We start from the raw sequence: 16651 nt of genomic DNA, 5'->3' as shown, positions 1-16651 counted from the left end.
GTGATCAATAGAATTTTAAAGTCAATTCTAAAACATACTGGGAGCCAGTGTAATGAAGCTAAAATAGGAGTAATGTGGTCATATTTCTTTGTTCTGGTTAAAAGCCTGGCAGCTGAGTTCTGGACAGTCTGGAGTATAGAATAGATTTTTGGGTTAAACAGGTGAAAAGGCTGTTGCAATAATCCAGGCGTGATGAGATGAAGGCGTGTAAAATGGTCTCGGTGTCCTTAAAAGTTAACATAGATCGAATTTTTGCTATATTTCTAAGTTGATAAAAACATGATTGAACAAGCTTTGTGGTGTGCTGCTCGAAATTTAAATTACTATCAAACCAAACACCAAGGTTCTTTGCCACAGGCTTAATGTGATTTACTAGGGAACCAGCAGATGGCAGTATTTGATTTGCCATCTGCTGGGACCCGATGACCAGGATTTCTGTTTTGTCTGAGTTCAGCTGGAGGAAATTATTTGACATCCATTTTTTAACTTCACAAAGGCAGTTGTTAAGTGAACTCAGCATTCCAGGTGTGATAGTTATCTAAAAGTTACAGATAAATAGTTTAAATTACTAAATGTGTTGGTTAAGTAGTTGAAATACTGTAGTTAGCTAAAAAGTTGAAAAACAGCTGAAATAGTTGGATGGATAAATGGTTGAAATTTCACTCCAGGTGGTAATAGTACAACTGCAAACTTAACCAAACAGAAGTGGGGTGTAGTGATAGATCAAAAGGGCAAAAAGATTCTCTTCACACATTTTGAATTGTCTTTGAACTGTCTTGGCTGTCTCAACTTCTGCTTTTGTGGTATATTGCATTTGTTAGTAGGTCTAGAACAGCGATTATGTAATCAAAAGTAACAGCCTATAATCACTAGAGAAGTAAATATTTAAAAACCGGACCATCTTGGCTTACTTTAAAGAGGAAGGTCTAGCTGTTGTTGAACCCATTTAAAGTGTTCTCACTGCCCTTACCCATCCTGTCTCTTAAAGTTTTGGGCCTTTGCCAGGCTTATGAGTAACATTTCCTGATAAATTGAGCATTTACGAAGGAGGAAAAAAAGGGCACGGTCAGGAAGTGACACAGTTGGCCTTTGTTGAGACAGATCTTCCTCTCGTAGCCAGGAACAGCTCCCGATGGGCAACAAAAGGTCAGAGAACACTCTAGTCATTGGAAACAGAGGACTCAGTTTGTTTACATGCCCTAGAGGAGCAGAAATAATATTGCCCATCTGAATTAGCAGGTAGGACTGGTATAACTGCATACTGAGCAAGACAGATGTGCTGCCGTCAGTGAAACAAAAGCCATGTGTGTTTTTTGATGTTTTTCTTACACGCTGTCCATCAACAAACCGTCAATCGTGATAGCTGCCTTTTGGACAGTCGGACGGACAGGCTCACTTTAATCTAATACAGATAACTTATCATTTTATGGTGAATCACAATAGATCTTATTCAGAGCCTGCTTAATGTGTTTTGGTCCTGCACATTTCTGCTTACTCCCGCAGAAATAACCATAAATAGTTAAACACACCTTTGGGAGTTTTGGCAGTATAAAACTCCTACCAAAACACGTATCTGAGGGTGAGTTCACATTTGCTGATAGGGCTGATGATTTTTAAAGTATGACTCAACTGGGTTTTCAGTCCCCCTTGTTGCTTAAAATAACACAAGCAGCTTCCAAACAAAGCAGCCTCGATGTTCTGAGCCTCCATGGACAAGCTTTAGCGTACCGTTTAGCACTCCTTTTATAGGTAGTGACCTAGGTGAATTATGTAAGTGGGTGCCTATTCCTGAAATCAACATCCAAATGCAGGATTGTTTTTGCCTTCATAAGGTAATTTGCAGGCTCTGGAGTGACATTCAGTTTTAACCCCGAAACACGTCAAGCTAAAGATACCTGCGTTAGTTTGTCATGAGGATGACACGTCATGGAGCATCACTGCTGCCTCAAATTTACATATGTTTTGACATTTTTACAATAAATAAAGTTATTATATTTCATGACTTCACTATCAAAACAAACCTTATCTTGAAATGTTAAACGTTTTAACCCTAGAGCAGAAATGTAATACAACTCCAGTAACATCTTTTTCTTATTTAGCTGTGGAGACCTTGAAGGCTTGAGGCTGGGTAGTAGTGGATTTACCGCTACCAAGTGATTATGCCTGAGTAATAAACCATTTGGTTTTCATATTAGGCAGTAAATTCCATTTAAAAAGCTTTAGCCTCATCTGATCCTGGTTACATTCGTAGAATGTGTTCTAGTTTCTGTTCTGGCTATGTTAAATTGGCTATGGGTATTTGTTGCTGGACTAACTGGAATGGAAGCCATTGGTGCTGATCTGTTAATTTAACAAACAGATGATGATTTTTTTTTTCTGCTCAGCGGAGAGCATACATTTCCCAGAGTGAAGGTGTCTTGGAAATCTCTGGGAACAGACAACATGTAATCATCCAGCAGAGTTACAGTTTACGGTCAGACTAAATTTGAATGTACACAAGGGAGGCACTGTTTAGCCAAGCACTGTTATGTTAGGTGGAGGAAAGATCAGAGAGGTCAAGGTGAAGACTGACACAGACACATATCCCCACCATATACATTGATTTCCTGTGTAATATTTGAAGGGCATATTCTTTCAAGAGTCCTGATTTGGACTTGGTTTTATAGCTCAGCAGGTGGCCAGGGGTCAGAGGGGGGGCACTTGAGATTTATTCAAGCTTCTCCTCATTACAGAAAAGCCTCTTGGAGTTATTCCACCTTATGACCAGACCTGCCTCTCTTTTCCCTCTTGCCTTGACCCATCCTTCTCTTTCCCTCTTTCTTCTCAACACTCTCATTACTAACATTGTCCAGACCCAACACTTCTCATTTATATTTTCCTATACCCCTGTTCCTGGCCATAATGTGAGAGCCAATATGCTGAATTAACTCATGCCCCGTAATATGAGGGACACCAGGGGGCTACTTTAAACCCCAGCCCCTCTCTAATAAATCTAGCTCATTTTATTCACCTCTTTCTCGTCTGCTTGGCTGTCCTCGGTCAGACTCCCGAAAGCATCGTAAGCGTGCTTGTGCTTTAAAAAATGTCTGTGGAAAAGCCCCTTGCGCTTGGTGTGGAGCGATCAGAAGCTGCGCACACATAATTTTTCTTGCTGTTGTCAGCTGGCGATGCATTTAAAGTGAGTGCGGTTTTCAAACCTCTGCATCCGAGCCATGTGTGGTTTTCTCCACTGTGAATTCCTAATGGAACAAAATGAGCTCAACCCAGCCTCCTAATTTTTTACCCCCTAAAAGTCCAAATGTATTAAGTTCAGTACTTTTTTATTGTGCTAGATGTGGAAAGGAGATGGTAAACAGATTATGCTTTTCAGGCACATAGGAGGCTGAAGCCTGTCCCAACATGCACTGCTTGAGAGGTTGTATACTGTGCATAGATTGCAAGATTATAACAGGGCTATGTTATGTGTTATTTGATGTATGATTCTCACTTTCTCTCCCTTTCTCCTCCCTCTTACCAACTGGCTCCAAGTGAGTCGATAGAATAGAGGATATATGAGAGTCTCACTGCGGTGGTCGGCTGTCTTTGTGCAGAGCTGGCTGACATCATTCTCACGGGTGGGTAGGGAGGGGGGTGTTAGCTGGGCCAGGGCAGGGCTTGGCTCTGAGCTCTACAGCTGAGTATGAAGTACATCCAGAGTGCCTGTCATCTGAAATTGTACTCTACAATCATGATGCACTAATACTGTCTTCCTTTCTTGTTTGCAGCGCTGGGATGATTTTGATGGAGTGAGACATTGCTGTCAAGGGAGATCTACAAGAAAAGCTGATCTACATATCCAGGTTAGGACAACTGAAGTACCAACTTGGAATCTCCTCACCTGCACTCGAACCCTGAACTGAATTGAACTGCAAAATGGATGGAATAGACACCTTGCAGAGCTCGGCCCTAGAGACCAAGGCTGAGCGAATTGCTCGCTACAAGGCAGAAAGGAGGAGGGAGCTTGCGGAGCGCTATGGCAACACAGACGAATTCACTTCCAAATATGTCCGTAGGGAAAGGAAGATTGGCGACACATCCGAAACAGTGTCTTCAGAAGCAAAGGAGAAGGAAAAATGTGAGGATAATGGATCAGAGAAAACATATACCAGGAGGGGCCTCAGGAATAAATCCATGGAGCACACTGATGATGAGCCCGCCCAGGAAAAAGAGGGTACCACTCAAGTCAAAACAGACATAGTTTTATCATCTAAATCAGAAGCTGTCTCCTCCACAAAGACACCCTCTCATTCCAGGTGAGTTTATTCACATTGTCACAAGTTAAAAACAAAGCACACTTGTATTGCCCGTTGTTTGTGCAAGGCCAGTCACAATGTTGTTCTCGATGTGACATAAACTTGGCCAGCGACATGAAACACAAAGTTACTCAGGCATAGAGACTAGAAGAAGGCTAGTGCACGTGGAGGCCAGGCTAACATCTCAGACATAGATTGCAGTAAAACCATAATTTATTATTTAGATTTTCTTGTGTGTATCTCAGTTTTGACTCGAGTAACAGTTAAGACAGAGTGCTGAATAGCCATTCAGTCTGTACACACAAGGAAATCTGCAAAAAGTTGGAGCATAATGTTCCGATAACCACTAATTACAATTGAATTAAGTACAGTGGCTTTTATGAGGCACCTTGATTTAAAAGAACATTTGCAGTTTTAGCTAGTAAAAAAGGCTTTTAGATCACTGTAAAAGGGCTTGCTGGCTCCTAATGAGAGAAGAGGAGGCAACAAGTCGGCACATTTAGAGAACACTTAGTGCTGTCTTCCGTTTGAAGTAAACACGGCATCTAACATTTCCAAACTTGGCCATGTATGCTAAGCAGAGGACTGTCTCATTTATTTTGCCATGGTATGTTTTGCTGTGATGACATGCAAGCTGCTTGCTTTGGTTCACTTTACAGTGATAAGGGGGGTGCTCACATCTTTAACACAATAAGAATGTTGTAATTTAGGTAATTTGACAAGAATAAACAGGAATTGTAAAATCGACCTGGAAAACTGTTGGAGTTTTGTCATCGGTTTCCAGGAATGTTTTTCCGTGAATTGTACATAGATGGAATAAAACATGACCAGACATGGGGCTGGGGTTGTTTGAGCTGTAATCAAGCTGGGAGATTGTGCTCTGTGCACACAGCCGGACTAGTTTCTTCTTGAAAAAAAGCCTGAGGGAATGACAACAGAGAGAGAGAAGAACTCAGATGGACAGAGTGTGATAATATCAGAAAATGGGACTTGCGGGGAGGTAGGGTTTTCATGCCGTACGCTTAATGAAGCAAGAAATCTACAGAGCTATGATTGATGGCTTGTTAGATATTACGGACCAATTACAGAGAGCATGAATGTGTGTCACGTCAGCTACTTATCGTGTCCGTTTTGTTATGACGATTGCTGCATCGGACAATCCAGCTGTGCAGTCTTGTGTGAAGGCACACTTGTGCAACATACTGAGACAGTGGAGGTTATATAGAAGCTATTGGTATTAGCCAGTAACTTGTCAGAGCTGATCCCCAAATATTAGCAGTTTATTTGTGTATCTCGCTTTCACCCTGAGATCTAGGGGGTAATTGGAGCGGTCTGGGAACCATTTATTTATTCAATAGCCCAACGTGAGAATGTGGAGTGTTTTTTGTCACCCATGCTTTGAAAGCATCCTTACAGATCATTCTGAATTGTGTTTTTATACAATATATCCCAGATTCCAGCATGCGCTTTATGATTTATGAGCTTCACACATATTAACTGAACCTTCGCAGGCAACATGTTTGTGTGTATCTGTTCCAAGAATAGCACAATAACGGAAACTGGAACTCAGCTATTATAGTGATAATGAAAACTGCCTGTCAAAGTGCTTATCTGCCACAGACAAGAGACCTTCTGAAGTTACAGTTGAAGGATGGCATTCCAAAACACAGTGAGACACAGTAATGTAAGAAAATATAGGTTACAGGTACTGTCAGCTGTACTGTAATCTCATCTTTCTGATTTGATTTTAAAGAGAACATTGAACATCAGGTTCCTTTGTTTGGTAGTTAACTGAACCGTAGAAGAAATGTAAGTCAAGTGTTTACAAAAATGTGATTATCTAAAAGCACTGTACGTGCATCATTGATTAGTTTGTATGCCGTGTACAACACTTTGATCTACAAAATGAAGATTTTAAGAGTTGGGAAGATTATATATAAATCACTGTACACAGTACTCTTATGAAACTTTTAAATGAATGCATGATACAAAAATGCAGTTGATTCATAGATATTTTTCAGATTTATAGTGTGAATGGTATATTGTAGTATTTTGGGTTTGATGTTATGTGTTATTAAGTATGTTTTGTAAACACCAGTAATTGTGCTACTGGCATGTTGGGGTTAGCCAAACACCTCGGATTATAACCAGGACTGAATGGGATTTGGGATAATTGTTGTGTACATGGCTGAGCCATTACAGAGTTCCAGTATCTGCCATATGAAGAGCTGAGCTTTCCAACAGTTAGGTGCACAAATTAGAGACATTAAAATGAAGTCTTAACAATGTCACAGTCATGATTATATCCCTTCTGTACTCTTACTTCATCCTCTCTGTCCCTGTCTCACTCTCCCACTTAAAGCTTTGTGTGTTTGACATAATTTAATAGAGCAGCAAGACTGAGGAAATGTACTCTTAAGTGTTTGATTAATGACTCGCCTGCCTTGATTTGAATGTGTGTTAAACTTTTCTCTTTTTAACTTCCCCCATTACTCTGTCTCTGTTGCTCTTCTCGTCCTCTCTCTTTGTTCTGCATTCCACTCTTCTTCTCTGATTAGTTTTTATGGCAGCGTACGCCAGACGCGTGCGGGGCCCCTCCCTTTCAGCTGGCAGTCAGAGTGTGGGTGGGGTTGATGAAGTGCCACTGAGCCTTGTGGTTGCAGAATGAGGGTGTTTGAGCGTTTGAGAACTAGGTGGTATCAGTCACCAAGCTCACCATGGTCTGCAACCAGACTGTCTATTAGCCGAGTGCCGCATACTCTAGTACTTTTACCCATGTGACTGAAGTTAAATGAATTATATGACACTGTGTGATCATGTTCATGTGTATATAATCCACAGCTACAGATTGCTGTGTATTAAATTACTTGAATTATTGTTATTCAATCAATTTCTTATCTTCCATCTCCACTACACCATGTTCACGCCGTAAATACGTTGTCCTGGCATTTTTAGATTCTCTACTATTATCACAAAGCTGTACTGAGGCGTGCCAGGCCAAAACTGACAAAACTGTCCGTGGTAACCAAACCCAAGCCCAAAATTACTCATAATAATATACTGCTGTAAAAATTACTTTTCAACGTTTGGGGAGTCAAACATGTCACTAGTCTAAGGAAAAGTCAGAGATCCGAGTCGGGTCCTATATTTATTTATATTTTATGTTTTATCCTACAAAATACAGCTGCACAGTCTAAAGAGGCCGGGTCCCCCAACACCTTTCCGATGTATGAATTTGATGGGGAGGGAGGGCTGTGTCTAACAATTTCTATTACTTTCGCACATCGTCATGTGGTTAATTGAAACTTCTTGCCGCTGTTTTATTTTTGCGCACTCCATAGCTCACTTGTTGCCATTGCTGTGCGTTTGCAGTTTTTAATGGAGCACAGTGCGGTGTTTCATGGAACAGATTCAGTGGATATGACTTTATTAAGCCATTACCGATCCCTTTAAAAAATGGCTACATTGTAGCACGCAGATCGGCTCGGGGCTATCTCCACTTCTTCAGTAACCTCTGACCCCTCCCAGATGTCCACCACGATTCTCTATTATGTTTTAAGCAGTCCTCTCCCCTGCTCCTGTTACATCATCGCCACTATTCCACAGGCAGCTGCTGTCCCCATCCATATTTAAGCCCCATTAGTTAGAGGTGAATGGGCATCTTCTGAGGCTACACAGGCATTGCTGTTATATCATTGCCAACATGAGGCTGGAGGAGCCTCATGAGTAAACGTTGTAGGATGCACATCATGTGAGGCGCAGTAAGTGGCTTTCTGCAACCCTTCTATTAGTCTGTTTTATATTTCCTTATGTGGCTTGAGTGTACATTTTTGGATTATAGTTGTATAAGTAAGCCTGAATATTCTCATTTTTCTGTCTAGTTTGCAAGCCTCAATTGTAACAGCCTCGTCATTTCTGTCATCACTTCAGTGTGTAAGTGAGTGACCTCATTTGTCTCTCTTTCTCTCCTAGGCTGCTGGAAACTGATGACAGAGATGAGCTAAAGGGTAAGACGAAGTCTCCACTTTCACTGCACTCAGATCCTCTATTGTTCCACAGACTGCTTTATCCCTGAACTCATTCAAGTTGTCTCTGTTACTCAGTGTTAAAGGAATACTGAGCTCATTGCTGATGTCAGATCACCTACCGGGTTTATAGACATTGGCTGTTTGAATACACTGCCACCGACGAGGAGTGAAAGAAAACAGATCTACTGATGTCTTTGGCTGTTTTTGTTCGCTTTATATAATTTAAAGTGAATGTTTTGCCTCAGGCGATGGTTTCCCTCTTCAAAAAAAAATTAATAAGGGAGATAATGTTGGCACGCGTCTGCCGAATTTTTGTTGTCTGATGAGTTTTGTTGAAAGACTGTGACTTGGTGGGTGTGCGCATACACTGGAAGCTTGTTTCAGCCAGCTAGCATTATGAACTAATGTTAGAGTCCGCTGTTACAGAGAGAAGAAAATGGCCAAATTAACACATGGGCCGCTGGCTGCTTTTCCGACTCACATTCAGCCACCTGAGCCCACACAGTCTGTCTTTCTGTCTGTGTATTTGTCCATCTGTCTGCCCACCGCCTGTTTGTCTGTGTCAGTGGCGTCCTGCCTAATTGCCCATTGGTTGGCCTGCCTGTCTGTGTATGTTTCTCCGCTGTATTTGATTTGGTGGTCTTCTGTTGTGCATGCTTAATTGCTGGTCAGTTGTGTGTGTTGTGTGTGTGTGTGTGTGTGTGTGTGTGTGTCTCTGTGTGTGTCTCTGTGTGTGTCTGTGTGTGTGTCTGTGTGTGTGTGTGTGTGTGTGTCTGTGTGTGTGCACATAAGGGGAAGAAAGATAGTGACAGGGAGATGATAAGAGGATCCCAAGCACAAAACAACAGTATTTCAGGATGTATTCAAGCAGTGTTGTGTAACCCGCCTTACTTTCTCAACAATGTAAACAGAACATTTCTTTACCGTCAAAATCAGGAAGTCTGGCAGATAAAACCTAAACAACAAACATTTACATTTAAAATATATTTTTCAGGCAGGCAGGGAGGCACCAGAGCGATACCTGGAGTGAAGCACAGGGTATAAGCTAAAATGGAAGCCATTATGTTTTCTGTCTTCTTTTCCATTCAATCATTGCATTTCACCTAGACCTTCTACATGTAAATGTGCACAGCAAGCATAAATAGTTATGTCAGAGCTGTGCTTACTGATCTGCTGCCTTGGGTAGAACTTTTTTCATTGCCGTTGTGCAGGTTCTACCTTCCTTTCAGTGAAATGGGTCTGGTCTGATCTGATCTAATCTACGGCGAGAAATTGAAAAAAACATTACATAAATTTTGACATTAGTATAATAATAATAGTGTCCTGTTTGTTTAACAGACCAGAAAGGCCATTGAATTATCACAAAGACTATTGTCTAGACCTACTCTATATGAAAATAGCAGGGAGATAACTTCTATTATGAATTGGCGCCAAATGAATAAAATAATTGAATTAAAGATTTGCTTTGCTTTGACTGATTATCTGTCAGACATCACCAGTGTCGATCTTTGGTTGGACAAGACAAAAGTAAAAATTGTACTAGACAGAACCCAAAGACACAGAAAGAGGAACAAAGGACAGTCAGTGTTCATCTTTCATTGAGAGATGTGTGTGTGAAAGCACATGGCTGATGGGAGCTTCCTGTCCAAGCTGGCAGAGGATTCAGTGCTCTGAGCCCGGACGCCTCCCATGGTCCCATTAAGGGTTTCCCCGACCCTTCAGCTACGCCCCAAGTCAGCAAGAGATACAAACATTCATCTGAATACTGAACATGTGGCATAAGCCTTCTGTTAGATACTTGTTTCCACTGCTGAGTGCGATCAGAGATGCACGGGTAGGCTAGAAATGCACTGGAAAGGCATCCAAAAATGTTAAGTATCCATTTCTCAGGGGTGGTATGTCAATCATGTAATCATTATAACAGGTGACAAGATGCATTACAACTGAAGTGTGTACTTAAAGTCAATACATTTTCCTTGTGTTTTGGGGAAGTTAATTCTGCTGTAAACATATTACATGCATAACACCATATTATGTAGATTTAATGAACTCTATTGGCCATTATAAGGTCAAAGGCCCATCCAATAAGCTCTCAGCACATGGATGAAAACACTTAGTCAGTAAACTTAAGTGGAGCTTTATCCATCTCTTGAGTTTATCTTTTTTCTCTCTGTCTCTCTCTTGGACGTTGGATGGATGATGATGTAAAAAAAAATTGGACTGGAGTCAAAACTAGAAGAGTGTAGTCTGAGAGGAGTCACCAGTCTGAAATGTGTAATGTTTCATCATCTGACCTAAATCATGCAAGGTTCTGGACAGCAGGGGAGCATGGAAACACAAATCAAAACTTTGGAGAAGGAGAGTTTGTCGGAGACATTATTTGGATTTGTTTGTTCCTTTGTTTTCTTAGGAGGGGGAACATTGTCAAGGCAATAAAAACTGATTTGGAGTGGGAGAATGAATTTGAGTGTGCTGACTTAAGAAATGTGTTTTGTTTTGGAATTCCATTAAATTTAATGGTTTCCTTTTGTTCGCATTAGAAAATTATATTCTCTGGGCTGTTTTTGATTAGACAGCTCACATGAGCAATTATTCTCTTTCTCTTGTGCGCAAATGCACACATACAGTAATGGTATTCCTTTCTTTAAAAAGTCCATTATCTCACCATTAACTCTCAAAATATATAGGGTGGTTCTACCTTCTGAATCCTCTGGAGCCTATTGACTTTTCCAAATCATTCTGAGTCTAGGGAATCATCTCTACGTGGAGGGGTGAATGTGTTTGTACATTTACCTGTTCAATCTGCTTGTGCGTAGTTCTGTCTTTGTGTGCTAGTGTACGGTTGATGTCTGACCTCACCATCTTTCCAGCTGTCAGCAGTGCATTGTGCTGTGGATACAAAACACACGTTGCCCGTCTTAAAGATGACACCCTGACTGATCATATGATACTATACACTGGCAGGAAGCAATTGCACCGTTTGTGCAAATTGTCTTCTCACTGTTGTATTTATGGTCAACCTTATGTGTATGTGTGTTCTTTTCAGCTGATGAGAAGCCTGGGGACTCAGCTGAGAGGACTTCCAAGATGTCTCTTTTTAAGGTATAATATCCAAGAGGTATCCAAATGTTTTGTGTGTGTGTGCGCATGTGTGTGTGCGCATGTGTGTGTGTGTTTGTGCGCATGTGTGTGTGTGTGTGTGTGTTTGTGCGCGTGTGTGTGTGTGTGTGTTTGTGCGCATGTGTGTGTGTGTGTGTGTGTGTGTGTTTGTGCGCGTGTGTGTGTGTGTGTGTGTGTTTGTGCGCATGTGTGTGTGCTTATACATAATGATAAAAAAACTACCACTCATTAGGGGTGGGAATCACCAGAGGCCCCACGATACGATATTATCATTATTATTATCATTTATGTTGCGATTCCATTTTATTGCGATTTTAAATATTTTGAGATATATTGCAATTTATTACCTTTTTCCAACTTCCAATTAGGTCCCTAAAGTCAAACTTTGTCAACATCTGTTTATCTAAAAAGATACATTTCTCTGTTTGTTCATATCACTTTTTCAGTCCTCTATATGGTCCTCTTAAGTTTTCTAGTGGACTAAAAGAGAAATAGATTTTATTGTTCTAGTACCAAAAAGTTAAAACTCCTATCTGCAATTTATATAATAGAATATCGATACTTGGCGTCCGTGTATCGATACAGTATTGCCATGGCAAATATCACGATACTATGCTGTATCGATTTGTTTTTCCCCCCACCCCTACCACTCATGGGAGGTGCGCAGTTGTTTTAGACATGAAACATTGTCTGGTTTGTACAACCAGTTTGTCATCGTACTTATTTTGTTATAAATAAAGTTGTTTTTTAAAAAACAATGTCCCTCCAAATTGTAGAACTGCCTTCTTGTACAACCACAACTTTAATTTTTTATTTCTTCATGTGTTAAATACAAAAGGTGCAAGGTGTGCTTTTGAAAGCTTTGGATTTGAGTGTCGAAGGTAAAGTAACAAGATTATTAATACATTTATTTTACTGTTAAGTAATTAGTAAAGTAATTACTAGCAGTAATGTCATTACTTTACATTACAATGAGTAATAAATTGCAGTTTTCAAATAAACTGCCCAACTGGTTCCATGTTCATATGGGAGGCACAGTTTTCCTGCACTTTACGGCATTTTACCTGATTGACAGGTGTCTCTGTAAGCAGACATGGAGGATGCCACCTCAGATTTAAATTTCATAGCTCCAAATGACAGCGCACATTAAACCAGATCCTTCCTTCAAAACTTAAATTTATAAACTTGCTGTATCTATGTTTTCCTTCAGCTGGTTGCTCGATGGTTAATTCCTTTCATTTCCCTCGGTGATTTACTCCCAGCTCTTTCCAGCGCAGATGGTGTACGCTTCAACCCCCCTTGAAAGTTTGCTCCATTAATAACAAATTGAGCTGTTCCATACAGCACTGAGTTGTCCTGCACCTGGACGCACACTTGGCCAAAGTCATGACTTCACACACAGTCCATGGCGGTCTTAGCAGCGGTGGAAAGACAAGTCTGGAGACCTAAAAGATCCTTTCCGGAATAAAAATTTGACAATGCCCCCAGTCCTGTGGGAGACATACACATGTGCGCTTAAAAACATAGAGATTACTGCGCTTTCCCAGGCTCCTTAAGTTTCAGAAGTGGTTAGGTTTTATAATATTGGATGTAAATAGCTGTTCTAGCTTGGTCTTTACAGACCAGGAGCCGTGCCAAGGTTGGCCAAGTGAACCCAGATGGCAGCAAGTTGCGCCAACCAAAAACCTGCTGGGAAAACAAGCAAGGCTATCACATTCACAATCACACTACTTATTTTCTCTCTTTTTTTTCTGCTCTCTCCGTCCTTTGTTTTGACATAGCTCTCTGTTATTTTAAGATGTCTTAACGTCACTGCTAATGAGTTTTGAAGTCATTAGCAGTGACGGATACCCCTTCTCTGTTTTCCCTTATCACTCCCTTCTCCTCCACAGTCCCTGTTAAAAGCCAGTGAGTCAGTGTCTCCAGCAGGAGACGCAGAGTAGGAGTGAGGTTACAGTATGCTTTCCAGCACGGATGGAGGCAATAAAATGTGTACATGGAGTCTTCTGGAGAATGATACAGCTCATTTATATTTTGAATTTCCTAAATATATGAAAAACTTTTCAGAAGGCAATGCATTCATGACGGGGGGGAAACAAGTTACTTCTTTATAATCAGTGAGCTTCAGTTGGTCTTTAAGAGGCCTCTAATTCTGTAAGCTTTGTTGTGTCATTTCGTGAAAAAAAGAGCATTTGAGTTCTGTTGCTTGGCTCACAGCTGGAGATCCAGTTATCTTCACCAGGCCTTGGTAAAGTGTTTACTGACAAAAGGTCTCACACGGCTGCATGGTTCACACTATACGCATGTTTTTAAAAGTGTGATAAACTTTAGACTATGAAAGATGGACAGAGAGAAAACGTGAGCCTGTCTTTTGGGTCCGGTTGAACTTGAATTTGTGACAGCAGCAGGTGTTGTTTCACTGTTTCTATTCATCTTTTGTTTAAGAATAAGCTCATTGTTTTAGCTGTAAACAGCTAATATTGTGGTGTTGTAAGGTAACAACCCCGCATTGTCAACAGCATGTCTACCCCTCAGGTCTTAAAATGGACAACGCAACTTACACAAGTGCGATGTGGTCACTTGAAGCCTCCGGCGCACAAATGCTGAGATCGGACATTTCAGTAAAGTAGGACACATCTTGTGTCCAGCAGTTCAACAGTTGAAACTTAACACGTTTAGATATTTTTTCATTCATTGTGGATTTTTCAAAAAGGGAGGAGTAAATTTCAAGATTTCTTTAGCCAGTAATTGAGGCTATCAGACACAAATTGTTATTCAGATATTTTTATGTGTCTTATAATGTGTCTGGAGGGGATCTTTAACCTTTAAAAAATATAAAAACAAACCATAATGACTCACTTAAGTGAACTTTACTTTAATGTGGAGAATGCAGTAGCGGCAGTATTCATCTTTCTCTATTTTTTAACTGTATGTACTCAGCAACTCCACTGGAGCATTTGCAAGGGTTAACAGCGTTGCTCAAGTGCAGGGGTGGAGCACGGTTCATTCATTCACTTCCCTTATCAAGACTTTTTTTATAGCTGGCGTGGGACTAAAGCAGTATTTGTTCCGAATGTAATCCTAACCTTTAGGCTTGCCTTTTCTCCACCTGTAGGACCACGACATGACGGAGGATGGAAGCAGTGGCCGACGTGCCAACAACTGGGTAAAGGGTCAGCTAATGAGCAGCGACGAAGAGGAAACCTCTGCCAGGTAGGCAGGTTCAAACTGATATATTGTTAAGTGTTGGCAGCATGGTCGCACCATTTGATCAGACTAAGTGCATTAAAGCTTTAAATGGAGTCTTCTTTTTCAACATTGGAGTAATAGATGTTGTGGCCTGCCGTACATTACAAATGCTGTAACTCAAGCAGATAGAACAACGAGATTCACCCTGAAACCAACTGACACAGTCACACACAGGCCGAGCAGACCGAGCAGAGCACAGAGGTGATTACAGACCAATCCAAAGGCTGTCTAATGATGTAAACAGCTGCAGAGATAAACCAGATAAACCTGCAGAGCTTCCACACACTCACTCTCTCTCCCACGTGCACACGCATAAACACCCAAACCCGCCGGGTTATATTGTTACCATGGTGAAGCAGATTGAAGTTTGTAGCTGCAGCAGCGAGGGCCAGACTACACTGTAACCACTGGAGTAATATCAATGCGAAATGCCCCCCATGCGCACTGTATGTATGTTGCTTTGTGTTTGTGTGTAAATATGTTAAAGACATGAGTAAGAGTTTGAACTGACAAGTTTCCTCCCAAGTCTAAAGAGATATCAATGTATTTAACTATTATGAACCTTGTTACTTACCTTTTTTTTAAGCAAAGTTGCATTGCAATGCATGCAACAAACCAAACACTTTCATATAAATAAATGTCCATTTTGAAGAACTTTCTACAATTCCCATAAAAAAAGATGTTACTAAGGAGCTGCTAAAAGCAAATGTGTCTGAGCGTCACTGGCAGCCAATGGTTAAAAGCACACCCATTTGATGAGCTGATCATGAGCTTGTGGAACTACTAGGCTTGGCAGGATTCGCCGTTGTCAGTGTTTATTGTTCATTATGCTGGCTCAGTGCCTAGATTGATTATAAAGCACCAAATCACTGTTTATTGAATTAGTGTTGTAAAAATCAAGGGAAATCAAAATCTCCAAATCTTCTGCAGTTGTGTAGGACACAAAAGCTTTAACCAGGCCGATTTAGTAACATTCAGTTCAGTATCTTCTACTTTATTCTTAGTACATTTAGCATAACCTAATAAATACAAATGGTAACTGAATATATCCCCAACCATCGATAACAGAAGGAAGATTTTGTCGTAGCACAGCAGACTAATGATTGTTACATTTCTTAGTTTGTGGTCAGCTATTTCCTGCAATTCCATTATATGATGAATGTATTGTTTTTACATCAAATGTATTTAAAATTTAGATTTTTTTCCACTGTCTTTGTCCCCCATTCCCCCCTGATATTTCAGCCTTCCCAAAACCGAAATGAGCAAAGTAATGGATGAGAAAGAGGCCACAGAAGAACCTTCACTGCAGGAGCAGTGTGAATATGCTGCCACTGTGGAAGAAAAGAAGGTCAGTATTTTTTTTTTTTCCATCGTAAACATGTCACATGCTTTTCATAACTCAATAGGTTCAAATGTAAAAGTTGTCTCTGAATTGTGTTTGGAAAGATCATATTTTTGAGCACAATTGTTGCAATTCTGAAAAATGTAACCGCTGCATGCGAGCCAATTTCAAAACTCTTACTCACCTTAACTTTGGCTCTGTTTCCTCTCTGGGTCTGGTTTAGTTTAGGTTTTTACTTTTTGAAGTTTTGTAGATTGTAATTCATGTCAGTGATGTACAGTTGCGGCGCAGACACGCACACACATCCTTTAAACTTGCTTAGATAAAATGCGATTGCATCACCCAGGTCTTAAACTGATCCTGACATGTAATGAAAGTATGTACATGTACTGAATGCTGCACACAGATGCCCAGGCATGTTACACACACTGGTGTTTTCCATTTAAGAAGACCGCCTGGTTAGCATTGTACTTTCAGCCCCAGCTGGCCTCACAATCTGCCACTTCCTTTGTCTCCTCCTAAATCACAACTCCCTTATAACCTTTGACCTGTCAGTAGGATGTCTGCTGTTGTTTCAGCTGCTATCATCTAAGAAATAACATATTAAACATTCACAAAAG

At 40.7% G+C, this 16651-nt stretch overlaps 1 protein-coding gene across 4 annotated transcripts in view; it reads left to right on the top strand.

Moving 5' to 3' along the window:
• Positions 1-16651, top strand: part of LOC123982827 (supervillin-like) — a 44300-nt gene that overhangs the window by 8954 nt on the left and 18695 nt on the right. The window contains exons 1-6 of one of the 4 annotated variants that reach the window (XM_046068700.1): positions 3542-3614; positions 3765-4292; positions 8265-8299; positions 11367-11422; positions 14556-14653; positions 15932-16037. In XM_046068700.1, coding sequence (XP_045924656.1) covers positions 3913-4292; positions 8265-8299; positions 11367-11422; positions 14556-14653; positions 15932-16037 — 675 coding nt within the window. In that variant the 5' untranslated portion in view covers positions 3542-3614; positions 3765-3912. Of the gene's footprint in view, positions 1-3541; positions 3615-3764; positions 4293-5068; positions 5293-7898; positions 8054-8264; positions 8300-11366; positions 11423-14555; positions 14654-15931; positions 16038-16651 lie in introns of those variants that run through there. The other 3 variants (XM_046068702.1, XM_046068699.1, XM_046068701.1) reach the window with 3 other exon arrangements.

Source organism: Micropterus dolomieu, linkage group LG14 (assembly GCF_021292245.1).
Source record: "Micropterus dolomieu isolate WLL.071019.BEF.003 ecotype Adirondacks linkage group LG14, ASM2129224v1, whole genome shotgun sequence".
Taxonomy (NCBI): Eukaryota; Metazoa; Chordata; class Actinopteri; order Centrarchiformes; family Centrarchidae; genus Micropterus; species Micropterus dolomieu.
The sequence above is the reverse complement of the archived record's forward strand: the minus strand, read 5'-3'. Positions and strand labels throughout refer to the sequence as shown.